The 24,263-nt window shown below is 37.1% G+C and overlaps 1 protein-coding gene across 1 annotated transcript in view; it reads left to right on the top strand.

Annotated features, from left to right (window-relative positions):
• Positions 1–23,891, top strand: part of ZNF804B (zinc finger protein 804B) — a 233,376-nt gene extending 209,485 nt beyond the window's left edge. The window contains exons 3-4 of the mRNA XM_057432746.1: positions 15,310–15,440; positions 18,069–23,891. Of these exons, the coding sequence (XP_057288729.1) occupies positions 15,310–15,440; positions 18,069–21,741 (3,804 nt within the window). The 3' untranslated portion in view covers positions 21,742–23,891. The remainder of the gene's footprint in view (positions 1–15,309; positions 15,441–18,068) is intronic.
• The last annotated feature ends 372 nt before the right edge of the window (positions 23,892–24,263 follow it).

Genomic DNA, 24,263 nt, shown 5'->3' with positions numbered 1-24,263 from the left:
AACGTACAGCATATGATCAAAAGCAGGATGGAAACAATACAGTGTTTCTGTGGCATCACTGTACTAAGAAATTTAGTTTTCCAGGTTGAAATGATCTTAGAGTGAATGCTTAGTTTATAATATCATGCAATATTTTCTTAAATGTTATAAGGGGAGGCTTTTATTTATAGCTATGCTACACAGAGATGTTTAAGCTGCACACTTCAGCAAATGCAGGTACCAGAGTAGCTCTGGAGCAGCAGAAGCAACATTATCAGATACCACTGAGCAAACTCTGGTGATTGGGTATAATTTGAGGCAACAGATTCCAGAGAAACATCACCAGAAGCAAATATTTATTTTAAATTTGCAAATCAGTGCAGATCAGTGGGCCTTATTAAGAGCTCCTGAATGTGCTGTCCTGCCAATGCCTTTGTTGCTTTTCTATTACTTAGTGCTAAAGTAAATAAATTGGCAGTATTCATCCTTTTAAATTGCACATTGCTTAGAATAATGAGATTCTTTTCATCATTAGCCCTCAAAAAAACTTCTTGCAAATAATGCAGAGCTTCTTTTAAATTTAATGTCTCGATAAGCTAAATTGTTAAATGCTAGATGCTATGGAATTACATTTGGTCTTCTTTAGAATGAATGCTAATTAACATGTAAATTAGCAATTTAACCCTCTATAAATTGGAAAGAAAACCCATGGGACACCTAATTTCATAGTTGTTAATGATGGTCCAATGACTGTAAGATATTTCTTAAGCATTTCATTATGTAAGGAATTACAGACATGTATTATCAGATTTTGGCATTTAAAACAGCAATAACCAGAATGTCAGTTAGATTAAGAGCTTTTCATTAATGCCTGTGTTATTGTCCTTTCTGTTCTTCTCAGAGGGTACACTTTTTGATTACCAAAATTTTACAACTAATTTTTCAAGCAGGAGGAATGTTTGATGCAGTTTGATGGATGGCTTATTCAAATAAGAAAAAAATCTGAAGGATTAGATTTGTAAAAAAATGTGCCAAACCACAAACAAATGGGAAATTCTACCCCAAAATATCAGCTTAGGGCTAAATTTTATACAATTTCCCTCCCAGAACATGAAGAAATACAATATTAATTATGCTGAGACAAAAGTTATGGAAAGTCTGGCTGACACTGGGTATCTGTGTTCCATTGTTTCAAACTTTGCTTCCATTTAAAATATGGATAAATAAAAAAAAAAAAAGTCAAAACCAAGAAAATGAAAACATTCTGTCTTATTTAACGTGACAATTGCAGTCCAATAAATTTTGAAGCAAAATATTTTCTGAAGCATTCCATTCAAATAAAAAGTTATTTTTGAGCCAGTCATTTATTTATTTATTTATGTATTGTATTGTATGAAAAGTGACTAAAATCAAGATCTTCCTCTTTGGTTCTTCTGAAATGCTAATACATACATTACATAGGGCTAAGAAAATAGCATAGATTAGAAGAATCTAAATATATGTGTTTAAATTATCATTTCCAGTTAACCTTCAGAGCAGTCAGGCTGGAGGTTTGACTGTACTGTTTAATGAACGAGATAAATTTTATTGGGTGTTGATGTCTTTTTTTTAAATGTCTGTATTCAGACGTCTTTTCCACTTTTTAAACGCCAGCAAAATAAAATCAGAACTAGCAGAATATACAGCATGTTTTCTACCTATTTCTCTGTAAAATTATGCTGTTCATGCAAAAATATGTATTAATTATGAACCAGTAAGAACTGGGCAAGACTGAACATACATGTATATTATATTTCACATGCTATCTTCAAAAGTCTGACAAACATTACATAATGTTGCTTATAGGCAACATAAGTTTCATTTTTTAATTTTTTCTTTTTTTTTTTTCCCCTTAAATCAGTAGATTTGGAATAACTGGTATCTTCAGGTCAGGCTCTATAAGTCTTACTTCAAGTAATGAGGTGATAGGGACAAAGCATTGCCAGATGCTATGATTGTCTTTTATTACTGTCTGTTCACAAATACTTTCATTCATATTTTTAAAATGACTCATAGAATAAGGTGCTACTTGGCCAGATTAAGGAACCTGTTGAGCACATTACAAAACATCTGTAAATATCTGTTCCACAGTCAGCTTTTCAGAAACACTGGGCAATTAGGTTTTCTAGCAACTTGTTATACCCTGAAATGTTCACAGAAAAATTCCATTTTTGTCAGCTTCCTCATAACTTTTGAGTAGTGCTCTCTTGGTCATATCTTTCCCTCCTCTGGAAAAATGATAATTCTTCTAATCCCATTGGCATCTACAAAGTATATCTGGCCCTATGAACATCTGTCTAGAATTTGCATCTATTATAGTTCTGTTAATTTTTTACTATCTGCACCTTTCATGCAGTAATTAATGTGCAAGAGCAATTGGTTCCTGTGGAGCTTTAAAGTCATGCTAATCAGCTATGTTTGTGTTTGAAGAACAATACGGTATGCTGTGTAGGTCTTGAAGGGGCATTCATAGCCGAAACAAATATTTAAAAGCAAACCAGAAACATATCAGTGCATCACCAAGACAGCAATAAGAATGGGGAGATTAGTAATTTATTATCCTTACTTAGTTAAAAGCATTAATTAACACCTTTTAACATGCCTCTAAGGGAAAAATAAAGGAGGTAACCGAGACTAATTATCATTTCACAGCTTTTGCAATTTCATAATAATTAGACTCCACCAGGAGTCATTATAAATGTGAGGGCTCTTTAAGAACCTCTCAGATGAAATTGCAAGCAAATATCTACAGAAATGTAGATGAGATTCATGTGAATACCAAACAATTATATTAGCACAGGTGATGGGACAGCAAAAAGCAAATGTTTCCTGAACAAACAAACAAACAGAAACCAAAACAAAACAAAAAAGAAAAGGAAACACTTGTTAGTCAAGAAATGCTATTTTTTTAGAGTAGAAAGATTTTGAGGGAATGTGAGATCAAAACTATTTTTTATTCAAAAGGTTTACATTATCTATTTTCAATCAGATTGAAATGGTTCATTAAGATTTAAATACTTTGCATTAACACTGTTACTTAAAACCTTTTAAAACTTTCTTGTAAGGTATTTAAAAATACTTTTAAAATAGTAATTGTAACATATGCACTCATATTCTTGAGATAAAGAAACCGTGCAAATTGTAACTTTAAGGCATTATGTTTCATTGCTGATTAGATGCATTGACATCAGGTCTCTTTGAAGCACTTGAAATTTTATTTTTTTATCAAGTTTTCAAAATTTTGTTTCTCCCAGTAAGACTAAAATGTAAAACAATTCCAAATGTCAAAATTTCCTGCAAACCACAAATTCTGGTTCTTTAAACAAGTGTGTAAGCCTAGAGAAATTGACAGGAACCCCTTGGAAGTAGCATGCTTTATGCTTGTAGTTAGTGTTTCTCTTGCTTGTTTTTGGCCCTTAGCACCTTGATGGATTCTTAGCACTGTTTCCTTCAAAACAGACACTTAAATACTGATGTTTAAAAGTGTAAGCTCAGTCACATTCCACTTAGGATATATGAGATTTGGCAAGATACTAAATCATTTCTAGCAGGTGTGATTATTGCTTATGTTCTGAACTTACTCTGAATCTCCAGTCTTAGATAACCATCTGGTTGTGTGAATATCAAATCATAATAAGTTGAGAAATTATTTGGTAGCATGTTTAGGGGTAAAACAATACAATTTATTAAATCACATAATTAACAATATTTGTATGCAAAGACATTACCATGTAATTTTCACTTTTTAAAAGGAACACAGAATATTCAGGTTAATCTCATGTTATTCTTTACTTTAAATCAAATTCAGTTTTCTTAACAGCTCCTAATGAACAACTTTTCTGAGGTCTGCCTCATTTTTATATCATTTGAATCTGGGTTTACACCAAAGATTCAATTCATTGACGTAATTATGGCTCTCAAAAGCCCATGTCAAATTCTGATTTCGTTTCCATTTTGAAATTTAGCACATCATAATGTCCCTTTCCTTGCTTAAATAAGAAAATGAAGATTCTGTTCTGTAATTTGAAAATAATAATAAATTGGACCTGTAAACATGCAAAACAACAAGTCATAGCCTAATAAATCTGAACATGGAGCACATGAGAAGTGTACTATAATTGTTATAGCAATCTTCTGTTATTTCTAGGGAATGAAAACAATGTTTTATAAAAGCAAAACCTTTCTAAAAGTAAATAATACCTGGAAAAATCTGGAAAAACTAAATGATAATTTATGACCCAGTTGCCCTACTTATTCTTGTCCCCAGAATAATTTACAGTATTGTTTTAAGTCCCCTAGTCCAAAGAATATAAAGTCACTATCACCATATTTTATTTATATTAGTGCATATTATAAGAGGGTTGTTATTCCATTTGAGTACAGAAACTCACAATCTTTCTTTTTTTCTTTTAAGAAGCCACAATATAAATAAATGATCAACTTCAATTTTTGCAGGAATAAGTTTCCTGGAATGGAGTGTTAGATTAAAGCTTGCTTAAATGGTTGTTTTTTTCAAGGGGCAGTAAAGAATTTGAGAAGTGACATAAAATAATTCTGAAGCTGAGAGTGTTAGATCAGCTTTATAATATTATATGTCCATGTATACATGAAAAAAATTAGATGTGCGTTTATGGCATCATTTGATATAAGAGTGAATACAAACATAGTCTGGAGCATGGGTAAGTACCTCCCATATCTCCCCAAAATACAAGGGGATAAGAGAAGCAGGTTGGGATTGCTCTAACAAAAGTGCATGGTGCTCATTTTGACCCTCTTTCCAGGGAGCAGTTTCTTGAAAGATATTCAGAATTTTAAATTATGGAATCACAATTAGAGGGTGTGAAGTTGCAGCTCAGTGTTACATTATACACCAGTGGGCTGAACTGCGCATCTTGACCATGTACTTGCTTTAACTCCCTCTCTTAGTAAAAGCCTCAGGCACTTCAGGTTGCCATATGATACATTTAAGGGGACCAAATACAAATAACAAATTGCAAATAAATAACACTTTAAGCACATGGCAATAAAAAGGGTGCTAGATAGGCCAAAATGTCTTTATAAACTGGAAAATTAGGACATCATTCACTGTGCACAGCTTGGTCATCTTTTTTTCATGACACACTGAATTTGCTTAGGAAGCACCTTATTGCTTTTGTTATTTCAGAGGGAAATGCTGCTGAACTGTAAAAAGAAATGGATAAGTCACGTAGCGGGAAGAAAGGACACTAAAGTCCTCCTAAAGGAGACCACACAATAATAATGTGAGACAAATTTGGAAAAGAATTTAATGAAAGAAAAAAACATATAATCCAAATAACATATTTTAAATCAGTAAAATTTACTGAGATGTGTTCTCAGAAGATTGTCTCTGATAATCAAAGGCTAAACCAGACTATTGCAGGAGTGAATTACCCTGGAAAAAAATGGGACATCTGCTCATCTCCTACTGTAAATAAACCACAGACTGAAACATAAACTGCTACTCCAGTCCCATGCATGAAGAAATTAAAATTAACAGATCATCCATTTGAATTTGCTGCCTCCATGGGCCTGCCTCTTGTCAAGAATAGCATAAAAATACTTCATCCGCATTATGGGTCTCTAAAAAGCTGATCTTTAATCTGTGTGTTATTAGCAGTATGATGATCAACACAGGCATACAGGAAATTAAAAAAGCCAAATATTTGCATATATTTGTATAAATGACAAACTGTAACATACACATCTATAAGAAATCTAGTTTCATAAAGGTGAATGAGCTTGCCAAGTGGACTGGGAGGAGGGATTCAAATGAAAAGAAATGAGAGGGAACTAGGATATTTTAAAGAGCACTTGGCAGATGGTTTATGAACCCAAATCCCACAACTGAAAAAGACCAAATAGGTTATAAGCAGCTAATCTCATTTAGAAGGAAAGTCAATTCTCTGTGGCTTACATTTATAATAGAGAAAGGAAAAACAGACTGTAAAGATCATAAATCAGAAGTGAAGAAATTAGAAAAAAAGTGATGGAAGTAAAAAGGGCAAAAGGAAAATCTGTAGCCATCAGAGGTGAGACCAAGAAGGTTTCTGAAAGTATATTGAGGACATAAAGAATCTTCTGCTCCAAATAGAAATGAATTACTTGCTAGCAGTGATGTAAACAGGACTGTCCAGCACAGATTTTTGTTCTGTACTTGGGGCAAAGCCAGTTGATTTAGTCACATCTATATTTATGATGATGGAGAAGTACCACTCTACCAATAGCTGAGGTTATTAAATAACATCATCTAAATATTTTTGTATCAGTAGGTTCAGGTGACCAACATTTAACTATTAGGAAAGAGATAGCCATAAACTCTCCTGATTATTAATGCTGGTTTTTAATAGGTCTCATCACCAGAGGAAGGTGCATCAAGCTACAGGCTAGATAATGCCATTGCCATGCTGAGATTTAAAAGAATAAAACAAGAAAATCTGTCATCCTAATATTAGTGCCAGGGAAAATACCGGCAAGACTGATACAGGACTCCAGAAAGTATTAAAGAATGATAATGTAATTAATTTTGTTTAATGTGGTTTATCTAAAATAGTTTTTGTCAAAGTAAACTTGATTTTATTAATTTCTCTGATAAAACATAGCAAATCAGAATGTCTTTGTCTTGTGTTATTGAACAGTTATGATCAGATCAGGTGATTACAAAAGTCTTTTGTAGCCTTTTCTTATTGACAAAAACTGTAAGGAAATGTCATAACCCTCCTTTACTTTAAGCAGGCATTTTATTATAGTATGGTTGCTAGATTCCTGGTTACCTTTAACTCTTCTGCTCCAGAAGATTAGTCTAATTTGAGCAACTTTAAGAGAAATAATATTTTTGTTTTGACTGAATAAAAACAACATAAAAAAAAAATAAATCACACACACACCCCCCCCCAAAAAAAAAAAAGAAAAAAAAACAACAAACAAAAAAATAACCCAAACCAACTCAAGGTTATTTTCATGTATATCCATTATACTCTATTAGGAAAAAAAATCAAAGTTTTACTTCCTTGAGATTTTTAACAAGGTTTCTGCTTATAGGTGCCTTCAATAACCTTCATGCATATACTATTTTTCACTATTTGGCCTGATGATACCCTTTCATCGGAAGTGCAGTGAGTGGTACCTATGATCAACACTATATTTATCTCAAGTACGTATTAAAATTACTCTTTTTAGTGGTGAACTTGTTCTCTGGCACAGCACTTCAAAGTCACTGTGTAATGGTCTGCTGGTTCAGTTTTCCTTTATATAAAGCTATAGACATAGCACAATAGTTTGTAATAGGTTTATCATTTATGCTTTATCGCTCCCTCAGAACTACCATAATTATCAAGTATGAACTGATTACACCACATTATGTATCAAATTTAGGCTTAATTAAGATGTCTCGCATCCTTCCTCTTGTTTTAATGGGCTTAAAAAGTGTTAGATGTAGTTATTAAACATATATCTGTTAGTGCTAATTCAGCCTCCTCCCTGTTCTTTTCAGAAGTCACTCCATTTTCTGCCTTCTTTTTTTGTAAAATAATGGTAGAGATACCTTTTTCATAAAAAGTCTGTCTATGGGAAGCACTCTCTATTATTATTATATCTACTATTATTTTCTTACTCTGAAAGTCTAATGACCACATTGGAGAAAGTTTGATGCCAGACTTTGAACTCACCTGTTGAATTCTTGGATAATTCAGACTCTCTTTTCTTTTTTCCTTGAAATGTAGGCACTTTCTGTATTCCACCCACTACAGTTAAAACAAAGAATAACAAAGTGGTGCCACAAGTTTCAAAAAGATGTAGAAAAGGCTTAAATATTTCTTTAAATAAGATTACGAGAAATACTGAAAATTTGGAAAGGAGCCAGTCTTGCACAGGGTCTGTAATACCAGTTTCTTCCCTTTAAGCTTCTTAAGTTAAGAGGCAAAAGAAATAAAATGTATGAGATTTTGGTTTTTTTCCTCTGGCGAAGAAAGAGAGCCCAACAGCCTGATGAGCAAGGTAATATATGGATATGCAGTGAAAATACAGTCCCTGACCCAAATTTCTTATCATTCAAATGTTTTGCTTTTCCTAGGCAAGGTACTCTGTATTCCAAATCGGCACTAGGTATGTCTAATGAAATTATACAGTGTGCAGCAAGCTTGTTGGAGCATATGACAATAAGTTAATTGGAACTGATATAAACATGGGTGGTCAGGTGGAGCATATGCTGGATCCACGAATAGCCTTCAAACGAGACACAAAGTGTCTGTTCTGTCCTCTCTCCTCTGGAAGTGGCCCCCATGAAACCCATCTGTTTTAACTTCAGGGATTATAATGAGCACAAATGGATGTACTTGCATCCAGCAATTGATGAAATCAGTTTAATTAGCAGGAATACTTGCAGAACTGGTTGAAAAGTAAGAAGCTCCCACAGAAAAGACACAGGTAAGTTCTGGTAGGTCATGAGGCTTTCTGGCATGAAGACCCATTGCAGTCAATCAGACTATCTTTCTACACAGCCTTAGAGGAGTTTCAATGAAAACATGTGTAAGCAAGCCCTCCAAAGAGCTACCTGTAATTTATTCTTCTGGTTGAATCTCTAATCAACACCTCATTCACTGATAGATGGATTCTCTAAGGCATGTCTGAAAACCGACTTCTGCCCTCTCCTGCTATCGTCTCATTCCCTAACCTAGTCATACCAGCATATTTTTTTTCTGTCTTCCCATTCAGTCCCACTTAGAATATTGGATCTGTTAAGATTGACTATAATATAAGCCACTGCAAAAAATTATTACTATCACAAAGTTATCTGTAGCTATTTATATGTGAACTAAATGAAAATGTATCAGCTAGTTTTTGAGCTTCCTATCTCATGCTTAAATCCTTTATGTAACAGCCTTTCCAAATTACTTTTAGGATTTTATTTACCATAGTAAAAACAAATTCCTTCCCTGTTGTTTCCTCCCTTTCACTTAGAGAGCTAATGCCATAAGCTTTCAACATGAAGTCTAATTATGTTTTCTAGTAACTATCATTCTCATTTGATAGTTTGCAGTATGAATTAGTTTTGCAAATAATGTAATTGGTTCCAATGTTAGGGTTACAGACAAGAGAATGATTACTGAAATTTATATTCCTTTCTTTCCTCATTTAACCCTTCCATGGTGAATTTGTTTAGAACTTAATTAAGGAGCTTTTCAGCAAAGTGGAAATCAATCTGTAAAGCTACTCGGGCACTCAAACGCTCACATTATTTCATGAACTTAAACTCAGAGAAGGCTCTCTAAATACGACAGGAGACATATACCCAAGAAGGCAGAGATGTCTACTACATTTTTGCCTGGGGCTGCAATGCATTACAGAATGATGGATATTTTGGAGGATGCATTGTGAATGATATTCTGGAATAAAAAAATCTAAATTTAAGTGGAAGAAAATCATTCAATTCATACTAGCCTGCCGTTTTCTAACTTAATGCATAGAAAATTAGCTTTTTTCCCCAAGCTTCTATTTACATTGATGCAGTTACTTCTGTCTATTTACATTGATGCAGTTACACTACTGTGAATAAGAACATTTGGTTTTCAGTGTTGTTGCAGCAACAGTTCTTTGCCCCAGCATCTGATGTAGTTATGTTAAGAAGCTCTGTTAGATCTATAGAGAGAAGGATGTTGTGGGGGACCATGTCAAAGGCCTTACAGAAGTCCAGATAGATAACACAGTAGCTTTTCCCTTCTCCACTGGCCAGGCACTCCATCATAGAAGGCCGCGAGTTTGGTCAGGTAGGACCTGTCCTTGGTGAAGCCATGCTGGCTTTGTCAAATCAGCTCCCTGACCTCCATGTGCCTTAGCCTAGGAGGATCTGTCCCATGACCCTCCCAGGCAAAGAGGTACAGCTTACAGGTCAGTAATTCCCAAGGTCCTCCTTTCTGTCCTTTTTGAAAATGGATGCAGTGTTTCCCTTTTTCCAGGGATTCACCTGACAGCCATAACTTTCCAAATATCATGGAGAGTGTCTTGGCAACTACATCAGCAAGTTCCCTCAAGACTCTCTGATGCACCTCATCAGGTCCCATAGATTTACGTGTGTTCAGGTTCTTCAGGTGGTCATAAACCTGATCTTCTTTTACAGTGGGAGGGACTTTGCTCCTTCAGTTCCTGTCCTCCAGTCCATCCACCCAAGAGATGTGGGAAGAGAGATTGCCAGTGAAGATAGAGGCAAAAAAGTTGTTGAGTTCCTCAGACTTCTCCTTGTCCATTGTTAACAGTTTGCCAGTCTTGTTCATTGCAGGGGGTACACTTTCTTTGACCTTCATTTTCTGGCTGACATGCATGTAGAAGCATGTGTATTATTATTATTATTGTTATTATTCTTTGCATCCCTTGCAAGGTTAAGCTCCAGTCATGCCTTGGTCATCCTGACCCCATCCCTACACAACTGGGCAACATTCCTATAGTCTTCCAAGGATACCTGTCCTTGCTTTTACTGCCTGTGCATTTCCTTCTTGCCCTTCAGTTCCACCAGCAGGTTTAGACTCAGCAACGTCAGTCACCTTTCCATCTTTTACACCTGGGGATGGAGAGCTCTTACGCTCTGTGGTAAGCATCCTTAAAGGTCTGCCAGCTCAGTTCTGCTCTCTTGTCCCTGAGGGCAGTTTCTCAGGGAGTCCTGTTGACCAACTCCTTGAACAGCTGCAATTTTGCTTTACTAAAATTCAGAGTCCTGACTGTACTCTTCACCTGACACATATACCGTAGGACTGTGAATTCCACCACTGCATGATCACCACCGCATGCTGCCCAGGCTGCCTCCATTCTTGAAATCACTAATTAGTTCACTTGCATTGGTGACCAACAGGTCTAGTATTGTAACCCCTCTGGTATGACTGTCTGTTACCTGGCATGAGAAGTTATCCTCAGTGCATTCCAGGAGTCTCCTGGATTGCCTGCAGCTCGCTGTGCTACTTTCCCAGCAGACATCAGGGTGGTTGAAGTTCCCTAGCAGTACAAGAGCCTGCAAGCATGCCACCTCCTGTAGCTGGAGTAAGAAGGTTTCATCAGCAGGCTCCCCTTGATCGGGTGGCCACAAGGTTCCTTTTGTTGCTTTGGTCTCTAATTCTTACCCACATGCTTTCAACCTTTGTGGCAGCTATTCTTCAGAGATAGCTCTTTGCACTCTGTCTCTTGATACAGAGGGCAACTTCACCTTTTCTTCCCTTTTGAACAGCCTGTAGCCATTGATAGCTGTACTCCAGTCTTAGGATTTATCCCATCAAGTTTCAGTAATGACAACTAGGTCTTAGCTTTCTAGCAGCATGGCAACTTCCAGCTCCTCTTTGTTGCCCATGCTGTGTGCAATAGTGTAGAGCTGCTTCAGCTGCCAGCTATGTTACCTTCTTAGAAAACCACTCCTTAATAATTAAGATAGATAGCCACTTTTAATACCCTCTGTACACAATGAAAAGGAGGTACACTTACATCTCACTTTACCTCTCTTTTTTTATACAACTGCTATAAGAAGAGGTGATTAGGTCTCTAAAAGTGCTTATTTCTTTCCAGTGATTATAAAGAAAACTTAAGCAACTACTATAAGCATCTAAATTTGATCAGAAGGATAACAATCCAAAGAAAGGTTCACCTGCACAGCGAGAAATCAGGATCATAAGCCTGAAGAGAAAGTAATCTCAGTACTGCAAATGCAGACATCAGTGAGTATGCTAGAGGTTATCATAGGTCAGTGAAAAGAAAATATTGGCCACAATAAAATAATAAATGAAAAAAAGATCACCAAAAACAAGCAAACCAAACAAAAAAAATAAGAATGGGCACAAATTGCTAAAGTACAAGTGTTTGACCACTGATATTTCATATCTAGCAAAAGTAGGTAGTGAAGATGCAGCTCTATTAACTCATTTGGATCTCCTAGTGGTTCATACCAGAGTTCAGGAGGAATAGAATAGATTCAGCAGTTTTTGAGTGGGTCTTATACAAAGAAGACAGCATGAGTCAGACCTGGTTGTATAAGTAAATCTTTCCATACAGTGAATATTATTTTCTTTTTTTTTAAAATAGTCTTTTAATATTCTATGTGGGTGTTTCTAAAAATGAGATGAGTTACTTTTAGATATGGCAATGTCCACATGTACATGTGCACAAAACTCAGATAAAGAATGGAACACGAGTCAAAGAAATAGAATATAACTCCATGGCAGTTATATTTGTAGCAGGTGAAGGACAGAACACAAGATTTCTATTAAATAAATCATAATTTATTACACGTGCCTGTATTTAGATGCCCAGTTAAGTGCCTAATTACATGAAAAATCCAATTGCCATGTTAAGCGATATTAATTTTCAGGCACACCTGCTGAGCTTAGGGTTGTCATTCAGGTACCTGCTCAGTTGCATGCTGTTGTGCACCACCTGCAGAAAATATTTGTGTGCCTGTCAGGAGTCTGGCACAAGTTATTAGTGAAGAAAACCATGGCTTTGCAGGTTCAGCAGGCAGTCCTATGTTCTATCCAACATCGCTGAAAAATTTCATTACAATTCCTAACTGGAGCTCTGGCAGTGAAGCTTTTTCTGTTCTGATGAGGTGATGTGCAGGGAGAGCCGTTTCTCTGCTCAGACTGCAGATGCTTTTGATTTCTTGGACCTCATCTCCAGTTGACGAGTCCTCTGCTATGCTTTCCTACCTTTTTCTTTATTCTTTTCTCTACTACCTTGACACATGCTGTATGCCATTAGAGAGAAAAAATACTGCTGGAACTTCTATTCTTAGTGTCGGTCCATTTGCTTTGTTGATTATCATCCTAACCGTCAAAGAAATGAAATGGCATTATTTTGCAGTACCTACAATCCATAGTACTAGCTTTCACATTGCTCTTTGTTTCCTTGACAGTTAGAAACTGTTTCTGTTTTTCCTCATGAGTGCTTTATGTATGATACTGAACAGCTAACAGTGACAGCTAAAGCATAGCAAGCGGCACTAAAGGACATTTCTCAAATGTGTTTCTTTGCCCTTTCTTCACATTGAAGATGTTAATAAGACTCAAGACTACCTATGTTTTTCTATGGAGGATAGGATCTTTAGTGCTTGAATACCTCTACACTCTCATAAATATTATTTGACAGAAAGTGAGGGTTCATTCTGGGAAGTTTATTTGATTTCATTTACAGCTTTGGCTTGAATGCATTATTTTAAAAGCTCCTTGCTTAGACCAAAAGGTGACATTTTCTTACATATTCATCCATTTTACTGTAAATTGCAGGGAATGAGGTTGAGGGAATGGAGCACTACATGACAGGCCTGGAAAGGGGCAAGTCAACAGAGAGGGAGGGCACATGTAAGGGGCATGAAAAAGGGACAAGACTAAAATTGTGATGGATCAACCACTTCTTTTCAGGGAACCAAACCCTAAGAGCTTTAAAGAGAACTTTGAGGTTGTCCTGTTTCAGAGCCCAATGCAGTGAAATACTAGATGTTGGAGATGATAGAAACTTTCTGGAGAAACAAACAGATTTGCTGTAAGTACTTCTGGTGAATAAGGTTAAACTTTGAAGAGGTATCAAGAGCCTATCTTCATACAGGAGGTGCTCCAGTCCCCTGATCATCCTTGTGGCTCTCCTCTGGACTTGGTCCAACAGTTCCATGTCCTTTTTATGTTGAGGACACCAGAACTGCACACAATACTTCAAGTGAGGTCTCACAAGAGCACAGGAGAGGGGCAGGATCACCTCCTTTGACCTGCTGGTCATGCTCCTTTTGATGCAGCCCAGGATACGGTTGGCTTTCTGGGCTGCAAGCACACACTGAAGCTGGCTCATGTTCATTTTCTCATCGACCAACACCCCCAAGTCCTTCTCTGCAGGGCTGCTCTGAATCTCTTCTCTGCCCAACCTGTAGCTGTGCCTGGGATTGCTCCAACCCAGGTGCAGGACCTTGCACTTGGCATGGTTAAACTTCATAAGGCTGGCATCAGCCCACCTCACAAGTGTGTCAATGTCCCTCTGGATGGCATTCCTTCCCTCCAGAGTATCAATCGAACCACACAGCTTGGTGTCATTGGCAAACTTGCTGAGGGCGCACTCAATCCCACTGTCCATGTCAGCGACAAAGATGTTGAACAAGATCGGTCCGAACACTGATCCCTGAGGGACACCACTCGTCTCCAGCTGGACATTGAGCCATTGACCACAACTCTTTGTGTGCAGTCATCCATCCAGTTCTTTATCCATTGAGTGGTCCACCTATCAAACTGATGTCTCTCCAATTTAGAGACAAGGATGTCATGCGGGACAGTGTCAAACGCTTTGCACAAGTCCAGGTAGATGATGTCAGCTACTCTACCCCTTTACTTTATTCAAGTCTAGCTTGCAAAACCACCTCTCTACACTCCATGGAAAATTTAGCATTTCTTGGTGTTGATACTATAGTTCTAAATTTCATGTGTCCTGGTCCTCAAACTTTCCGGTTTGGGCATCTGCCCGAATGCACCAGAGCTTCCTTCTGGCTCGTAAACCTGACTTCCCCAAACACCACAGCACTGGAGGGATGGTGAAGGGAGGAAGGCATTTCTGCCATGGAGCATGGAAGCATTGACCCTGAACAGGGAAGTTGTAAGGTTGGACATGACCTGCTAAGTCCCAGAGATTGCAGTGAACATAAAGGCAAGGTTAACCCCACTTTTTTTTTTTTGCAGAGGATGTTTTTGACACTTTTTGATTTGTGTCATCTTCTCCTTCACTTTTCCTTATATAATCAGCAGTGCAAACCCAGATAATAAAAAAATGTAATAAAGGCAAAGAATTTTGCTCCCTTCAACAGGAATTACCTGATTTCTAGACACTCAAGGAGGTAAAAAGATATTGTGAAAATAACCATGAAAGAGTTTCCTGATCAAATGTTTCAGAGAGTAGTTTTCTCCTTCTGGAAAGGAAAAAAAAAAAAAAAAGAAGTCTTAAAAAGAAAGCTACAAAACCTACATAGAAGCACACAAACATCCATGCATACACGTGCAAGTATAGAGACCTATAAAATATGTTACACATGTGAGCTCAGCTTTATCCCAGTATAATGCCTATCGATTTAATTCCAACTGATTGTGTTAAATATGTGTCAAATATTTTCAATCTCTTCTTAGGATGATAGCATTTTTAAGTATATTTTAAGTATATTTTACTCTCCATTTACGTACTACACCAAAAGCAAATATATTGAGTAAGAGGAAATGCATCTGCTGTGCACATATTTAATCCCCTATTTTTATTCTTTTCACTCTTTTCACACAGAGGTTGAAAGATTTAAAACAAAGGGAATTTGCTCGAAATGTGGCTTCAAAGTCATGGAAAGATGAGAAGAAACAGGAAAAAGCACTCAAGCGGCTCCACCAGCTTGCAGAGTTACGGAAGCAGTCCGAATGGCAAGTATTTCTATTTACATTACATTTTAATGCCCTCTTTCCCCAGTCCCAGAAGAAATTTCCATATTTTTACTTCCACACTGTGTAATGTACAGAGATAGTGTATACTGTAACCTGTTTTCAGCTCAACTCCAAATGTTCCTGTTCGTAAACCATAAAATTGAAAGCCCTGAATTAATTACTTGCTATTTAAAGGTTTGTGTTTTTCTCTCCTGTAGCTAGTTATTCTCCTCTCTTCTGAAATGAGTGAAGATGTTTTATAATATCACTATTTTACCTTGCTCAAACTGACCTGAATAGATTAGTATAGCTGTTTTCTCATTTGATAGAAAGGGAACAGGAGAGAAAAAACACCTTTTTTGAGCATCTGTATTTGGTTTGTAAAAAATTTTCACTACTATTAATATACTGATATTATTCTCGCATTATCTCTGTAGAGTAATGGAAGTATCATCATATGAATGAAAAACAAGTAATTAACTGAAATAAGTTTATCCAATATTGTTTGCTCTATTGATAAATAACTAGATACAGTACCAAGTTTGCACTAAGAAACCTTTACATTTGAAAAATCTCCTTGGTTTAATGATGCTGAATGTTTCACTAGAACAGATTGCCACTAGACCAATTATTTATATTAATCTACGACTGTAATGAGTTAAGTAGATAATTAAACTGGCATCCTTTGAAATTTGTATCAAGCTTACTGTACCCTGGAAATAATAACATTCAGAGTTTATTATACATTCATTTTAGCCTATGTAATTGCATTTGAGTAATCTGCTGAAGTATAGCAGTTTAGTGCTAATGTGTCACTTTAATGGTTACAACTCCATTTTCATATAAATTCACTGAAAGAAATGTAACAGCCTGTGGGAAGATGCCTTTATGCCCACACACTTGAAGATGTAGTCTCAGATAGACCAATAAGGTCAGTGATAATAGGAAATCCAGAGTGAGATGGGGAGGGAAAAACGGGTTTGCTTTTAGAAAGAGCCAGGAGTCCATAATTCTTTACAAAGAGCCTGGAAAGACAGTGCTTGTTATTCCCCTTTGTAATGACTAATAGGTTCAGAGGTGGCTGAAAACCATGATCTTGGTGGATGGGTAGCATTCCCAGATGCTTGGGCAAGAAAGAAATTTAGCCTTTCTAAGAAAAAGTTTACACATACATACACAATTGTGGTTATCCCTGAGTACTGTGTCTCAAATTCCAACAGAGTTTCTTACAAAAGGTTAATACAATTGGACAACAAAATTGTTGTTAATCTCATGCACAGAAAAACTGAAAATGCAGCTTTGTTTTCCTGTTCCAAGGAAACTTTGAAAATGATGTTTTTTCAAAGAGCCTTCTCACAGAGATAATTTCTTCTTACGCAGAAATAGGGTTGAATTTTTATCTCCTGAAGCAAAACATGTGGCAAATCCAAATATACTCTCAGAAATGTATGTATATTCTCATACTCCAAGTTGACCCTACTCTAGGGAGTCTTTATGTTGTTCCTACTGCTGAAGATCAATGCATTTTTACAGCATTTTAAAACATTCTAGCCTATTTATAGATAGCTGTTATGCAGACACTGGCTGTCATAATTTACTTACATTTAATTAAACTATTTTCTAATTTTTAATCAAATTCTTTACTGAAGCAGGTTCCAAAATTTTTTCATGCAAGTGTATAGTAGTACTGAATTGATAGCAGATGTATATAATTGGTCTAATGAAATGCATGTTTAAAATATTACTTGGAATAACATTTGTATGGAAGCTGTATATGTCATATCTCTAATTTAAAATGGCAGCAGTCATTCCATCTCAGTTAATTATCTATTGCAAGAAATGAGTGGTTTACTATGTTTGTTAAGGCCTTCTCAGGTCAATTTAAAAAAAAATAAAAGTACAAGAAAACAAAAGCACAGATTTAAAATTTGAGACTGGGGAAGAAGGAAACTGTAATTGATGGAAGTAGAATACAGAAAGAGAAAATATGGCAAAGTTAAATAGTGATTGATAATCAGAGCACTGAAGTTGTCATTAATATTGATGGAAATCCACCAATGTCCTTTTTCCACCAATGTTTGGTAACAGTTTTAGCATACTATCTCTCTGAATTTTTCACAAAAACATTTATTTTGGAATAACATAAAGATAAAATAAATATATACTCTTTAAAAAATCATACATACCCCACCTCCCAAGCAAGACGAATGCTTAACTGTTTGACTCTGCAGATGCTCCAGGTAGAAAAGTCTCATTTTGATCAAAGCCCGATTTCCTTTACAGTGGCCTCTCAGAAAACCAAGACTTACACAAGCTTCTCCTTGATATAAATTCACAGTGAAGACAATATTGTTTATTCTGCATGTACATGGGCATAACTCTGAAAAAGATTATGCATGTGCTGACTTCAAATCATATAATTTCCAGCATGAAAAAAATGTGTTGCCCATATAAAAGCCCAAGCTTGGGCCTAGACTGCACATTTACCCTTTAGAAACTTAGTTTTCCCCCGAAACAGTGCAAACAACACACTTCTTTACCAGACAGGTAATGGCAAATGTGAGTTCTGTCTTAACTTGGTTAATTAATACAACTTTCTTTACTATTTATTTATTCATTCTCTTACAGCATCACTGGGAGTGGATCATTGCTTAAAGCCCCCCGATTTGTCATGGAAAAGCAACAATCACCAGATAGCATTTTCCTGTGCAAGGGCAGCAAGTTCACAGCCAGTTCTCAAAGAATGGCCGTGAGTGAGGGACATGGTTTCTCCAGCAGCGTAATAGAGAAACAGCAGCTTGTCGTAAGCAGGCACCAGTCCCCTACTGAAAGACGGCATGCACTTGGGAATCAAGTCCCTCAAATGTTCCCAGACAGCACCAACACTTCTCAAAGGGCAGGAGTGTCCTTCTCATTCTCTAAAAAAGTCCCTTTGAAGCTCGAGTCCTCAGCATCAGTCTTCAGTGAGAACTCTGAAGAAGGAAATGATTGTAGTGAATCGCTCAACCATAAAACAAAGCAAGCTCTTGAGAGCTGCCTTTCTGGCACATTTTCAGAGGAGGATGTGAAAGCAAGCTTGGATATAGGGTCACCTATTACACAAGACCAAATGGATTTGGATAACAGTACATCAAGTCATGTAGCTGCAAAACTTAAAATGTTAAAGGAAAATGATGTAACTAGTGATAGAGAATTAGAAGAAAAGGTCAGTGCTCACTCTTCATTTTCCAAAAGTAAAATACAGCTTTCAAATTTGGAATTTGCTGGTTCACTTAGAGAGACAGAGCAAGAAAGCAAATTGAATGAGTCCGAGCAATTGTTAGAAACTTTCATTTCACCTTCATGCCAAGCTAGCAATTTTTGTACACAGCCAAACACCTACAAGCACAGCAATGCCCACCTGCCTGACCAGTTACCCGAGCTCCCACAACAGCCAGCACCTGAACTGTCATGCACAAGCAACATTAATGACTGTTCTAGAGTGGTAAAAAGAGAAAGATCTTTGGAAAGGTCAGAAACCACAAATGGGAATATGGAAACGCTTCCAAAGGAGACCATGGCTAAAGAGGTTAAGCCCCAGGCATTGCCTTTCCTCCATGTAGTGAGCAAAGATGGCTCTACTGCTCTGCAGTGGCCCACAGAATTACTTTTGTTTACAAAAACTGAGCCCTGTATTTCATATGGCTGTAATCCATTGTATTTTGATTTCAGACTCTCTTTAAATCACAGAGATGGTAAACAGCATGAAACAAACAAAGCAAGCTGTAAAGAGCATTCTATAAATAAGACTGCAGATGAAAACGAAGCCTCAGGTTTAATAAAACACACGCAAATGTCAAATGAACAAGATAATCAGTTGTTGAAACCAAAGAAGATGAAAGGTTCCCTAAATTCAAGAAAGGCCAAGCAAAAAGTTGAGTCAGACATAGGGAAAGAAATGGATGAAAATGGTCAAAAATGCATTGCAGATTATTTGAACGAAAATATACCCAAAGTGCCTGATGTCTCACAAAAGGAGTATGTGACAGAAAAATGTCTTCATACAACACCACTGAGGAGACCTTTAAAGCATTATTTTCATTGCTGTGAAAGAAAAAAACAGAACATTAGAAATGAAAGCGTTTCTTTTTCTGCTTTTATGTCTAGGATTAAAAAGTCTAGAGCTGCAAAACATCATTTAATTTATTCTGAAGCAAAATGTGAAAGCCAAAATGACTGCAGATCCATTCAAGATGTGGCCAGCTGTAGCAGTGACATAAGTGACAGTGGAAAAGACTCTAGTGGAAGTTTCCTTAGTTATAAATCCAGTTCAAACAGCAGGTATTCAGAAATTGAAGGATGTGAAGATTATACAAGATGCTGGAGATTCCTATCTCTTCCAAAGTCCTCCTCCGACAAACATTCCAGCTATACTGACACTTCAGTTAGCAGTACAAGTAGCTGTATGAGCTACAGGAGTACCACATCAAACAATCACAGCAGAAATAATTTGCTTTTTTGTTGTAAAGGAAAAAGCAAGACAGCTGAAAGGCACAAATGTAAACACAGAAAGCACAAGTGTATTTTCACTTCTGATGATACAGACAAGGAGTATCTTTGTTGCAGTAGAAGTCACAGAACTAGAAACTGTACACAGAGAGGTACAATTAAGCATCAAAAATCTTCAAGACATAAAGTTTTACAACACAGAGACAGATCTAAACACAGCCGATGTAGACACCGGCATTTTGGCAAAGTGCATAGTAGAAGTAGAAGCTACCATAACTCCAAAAGTTGTTCCACCAGAGATTCCAGAAGCAGTGAAAGATCATCTAGTAGCAGAATATTAAGAGGCAGCAGTTCAGGGTCCTTCCCTAAAGAGACTGACAACTGTGACAACAAAACAGAAGAGGAGACAGAAGGAGGTTCTAACACTGAACTGAAAGCTGAAACTGCACATTACGAATCTCTGAATGAGAATAGTCAGTCAAAAAACTTTGCCACCTGCTCTTCTGAAATCCTGGCAAAAGACATATGTAGAAAAAGAAAGTCACTGACAGCCAAGTTGCTTTTAGAAAGAGTGCAGTCCAAGAAAACCCAGGAACAAATGCATGACTCGGAAAGATTTTCAAACGCTTGTGGGGTAGAATTAAAGGATCACTCACAAAGTCACTTTGCTCTTCAGTTTTCATCATCAGTAGATGACATTGCAATGTTACCTTTGCGAGAGGAACTGCTAAGCATAGGTGAAAATGTCATGGGGCATAATGAAATCAGTTCATTGGAAACCAGTGTGAAGAGAAACAATTTTGAAGGGTCAGAGATAACTAATGTTGCTCTTTCAACAGGCACTGATTATGATCATTGTCTTTTTAAAGACATCATTCAAATAGGAACAGGCTATAAGAGCTCAAGCATAAAAAGGAACACAGCAATAAAGGAACAATCCAATCTCTTCATTAGTGAAGCGCAACCCTTTATACAAAGCTGTGACCCAGTACCAAATGATTTCCCTGGTGCTTTTTCCTCTAATAGATACTCTGTTGTTGCTAATTCAACAGAGACCAAAGAACTATATGATGTAAACATGGAGTCGAACCAGGCAGAAGGTGGTTCAGACTCTCATTGTGACAATGCTATGCAGAAGTATGACAACACAGTAAATGACCTTGAAGTGTACAGTAAATCCACCTCCCCTCCTTTAATGCAGCAGTCTATCACCTTTTCACCAGAGGAAGTTGACAAATACAGGTTACTGCAGCTGCAAGCCCAGCAACATATGCAGAAACAGCTTCTAGCAAAACACCTGAAAGTTTTGCCTGCCCCAGGACCAGCTGCCTTCTCTGCAACACCAGCAGTTCCTGCCCTCCCTGTTCAGCAGCATGCCACTGTCACCACCATCCACCACACACTGCTGCAACGCTTTGCTGTCTCAGCATCTATGCATCCCCACAGTGGCCATCTCTCTCTGGCACACCTTCATCCACTATCTCAGGCACATTTCACTCCCATATCACTTTCCCCCCTAGCACCAGCCCTCATTCCCACCCACCCTGCTTTGCTGACAGGGCACCCATTGCACTTAGTCTCCACCACCCCCCTCCACCATTCCCCACTGACCTTCCCAACACTGTCACACACTGCATATATCCCAGCCTTATTTACACCACATCTGAATGCAACCACACCTGTTATACATCCAAATCCCTTAGTCCAGCCATTATGCCAAGGGCAAGAGCCCCATCACTATTTCTGCTCTAGCCAGACCCAACAGTTACCTACAATAAAAGAAGTTTTCAGCGTTTCTAGCTATTTAAACTAGCCCAACTGATGACAGTTATGATCCCAACATGGCTCCAAACAAAAAATAAAATGAATTCTTCAGTGTTCAATCACTTTAGAGGGAAAATGTGTTGTTTTGCTGAGAGCACAATGACAAATATTTTAAAGTCCACATTCTGGCTGACAGCATATGAATGTTGATTTTGTTCTTGTATCACTGAGAAAAAGCTGGTTTAAAGCCTTTTATGATAGAAGGACAGGTCCATCTAGTTTCATTCTACAGAAAGTTTGGAGAGAGGTGTGAAGTCTGTAACTTTCAGTAGGAATGGGACTGCAGCACCCAGACACAACAGGACCAAGAATATCAACACCGATGAGCGATTTAAAGTAGCCAAATTTAAGGCAGAATAATCTTGACATGCCTCAAATGTTTGCTTTTCTGAGTGTGTATACGCAAGTGCATAGTACCTGGTCTAGTTAAGGTATTTCAGACTGAGCAAAAAAGAAGGTATCTGGGACCACAAGTCCCTGGTTCTGTCTCCTGGGCCCAAAAAATTGGGGAGCCTCTGAATGAGGGGTGCCTTGTTGACACTGGAAGAAGAGGGTCACAACAGTGTCTCAAAGATACTTTAGTGATTTTATCCCTGGGATATGTTGCTTGGACAGTGTAAAGGGACTGTAATCTGGCCACAGGTACACAACAGAAAAGTTCCCTTAGTGTAGGGCACTCTGCTGGCACAAGCAGGCAGCTACTTTTCTCACTGAGCAAAGCAGACCCAAGAAGACAAGGGAAAGAAGGGGATGAAGCCAAGTTCTTTAGCATTGCATGGCTGTGGCTGTAGCATAGGGTATGTCAGCGTTAGGCTGCAGCAGCCCAGAGTTGCCAAGCAGCTAGGGCTGGCTTTGAACTTCAGACGTCCTTGGCCAAGCCTGCAACACTTCTTTCCTACCAAACAGAGCTCTGATGTGTGGGAGAGTCTTGCCAAAAAAATGTGTAAATATGTTTCATCCCTTTCACAAACAATATAAACAATTGGCTGGTCCTATAAAATCATGTTGATATTCATAAAAATGCAGAAGAAAATTCTGAGCAGAAACTGGCTCTCAAGGTCAAGTCTCATAGAAAACCATGTCACAGTTCTCAGCATTTCAACGTATATTGAATCTAAACAAATATGTCAAGATAATCGCATGGCTTCCCAAACTCTTAACTACAAACTGAAGTTCTGATTCTGCAGTGTTTGAATGCATGTATCCAACCTTCAGGGCAATGCGTGTTAGAAAGTGCTAGTAATAACTGTGTATTCGGAAATAGGTCAGGGCTTCAGCATCTCTTTAAATGGCACATTTTGACTATTTTTATAATGTTTCTAACTCAACATGGGATATTTAGCATGAAATTAAGTTTATAATTGTGGTTAGACTGCAGGCATGCTTCTCAATATAATTGGACGGTGAAGTGTCTGACAGACAGTACCTGTTTGTTTGGATTAGAAACATTTGAAATCATTCCATTTGCAATAATGTAGTGCACAATTAATAATGTATCTTTCAGAATTGAAATAAAATACATTAAAAAACTTTTGGAGGATTTTATTCCATTATATTTGGCTATGCAAAGAAACAGAAAATCTAACTGCAGCCAAGTTGAGTATTAAAAATGCAACTTAGGACCAGTTTTCTAACTTAGTTTTAATCAAATTAGATTGATCCAATGCAATAAAACTGAATTGTTTTAATTTTTAAAAGCAGCTGCTTCAGCAGAAACTGGTATTGTGCCAAACTTCTCAAGAGGCTTTACAAGTTGTGACTGCTTGTTTTGTGTTTGGAAAGTTAATGTCTCTTTGAATACTTAACATTTTAGCCATCAAATGAAAGCTGTCAGGAAAAGAATCTGGAGACTGAGCAGAAGCAAAACATTTTTGTATTAAAAAAAGGTGATGAAACCAGCACCATCAAATATCTCTTGGTTGGATTCCCAGCCGATTTATTAATTTTGCTAATAAAATGTATTCGTGCCATTTTGGAGTGACTTACCTTTATTTTTCTAATATAATTAATTATTAATTTAGCATATAATTATATAAATAATTTTCTCATTTAAATTGTAGGGAACTTCTTTAATTGAAATTATTGCCTCAGGACAATAATTTTTGTAAGAAAGGAATTTTCTTTGGGAAAGATGTTAAATATTTACACAGCTTTAAAATTCTTCCTTTCATTTTTGGCTGAAGATCTTCCCCAAATTAGATCTGCATTTATATCTTTCTATACTTCTGAAACTTTATTTTCTGCTAATCGAATATATTTCACTGAATATGACTTAACACCTTTGAAAATTAGTACTTGCTTGATCAGATAGAGTTCTCTCACTAAGTGAACCACTTGGAAACATTAGTTATAAATCTGTAGAAACACTCTGAATTGGACATTTTAAAGGAGCAGGTCAACCTGTCCCCTAGAAGAGACTGACTAAGCTGCACAGACATCAACACCAGTTCAGGGCTAATGCCAGCCTAAAAGATATGTTCCCAGCCCTACAAACTTTTAAATCCCAGCCCA

This window comes from Pezoporus wallicus, unplaced genomic scaffold (genome assembly GCF_028554395.1).
Source record: "Pezoporus wallicus isolate ANWC-B61680 ecotype Strahan unplaced genomic scaffold, APGP_CSIRO_Pwel_v1 scaffold_2584, whole genome shotgun sequence".
Taxonomy (NCBI): domain Eukaryota; kingdom Metazoa; phylum Chordata; class Aves; order Psittaciformes; family Psittacidae; genus Pezoporus; species Pezoporus wallicus.
The sequence above is the reverse complement of the archived record's forward strand: the minus strand, read 5'-3'. Positions and strand labels throughout refer to the sequence as shown.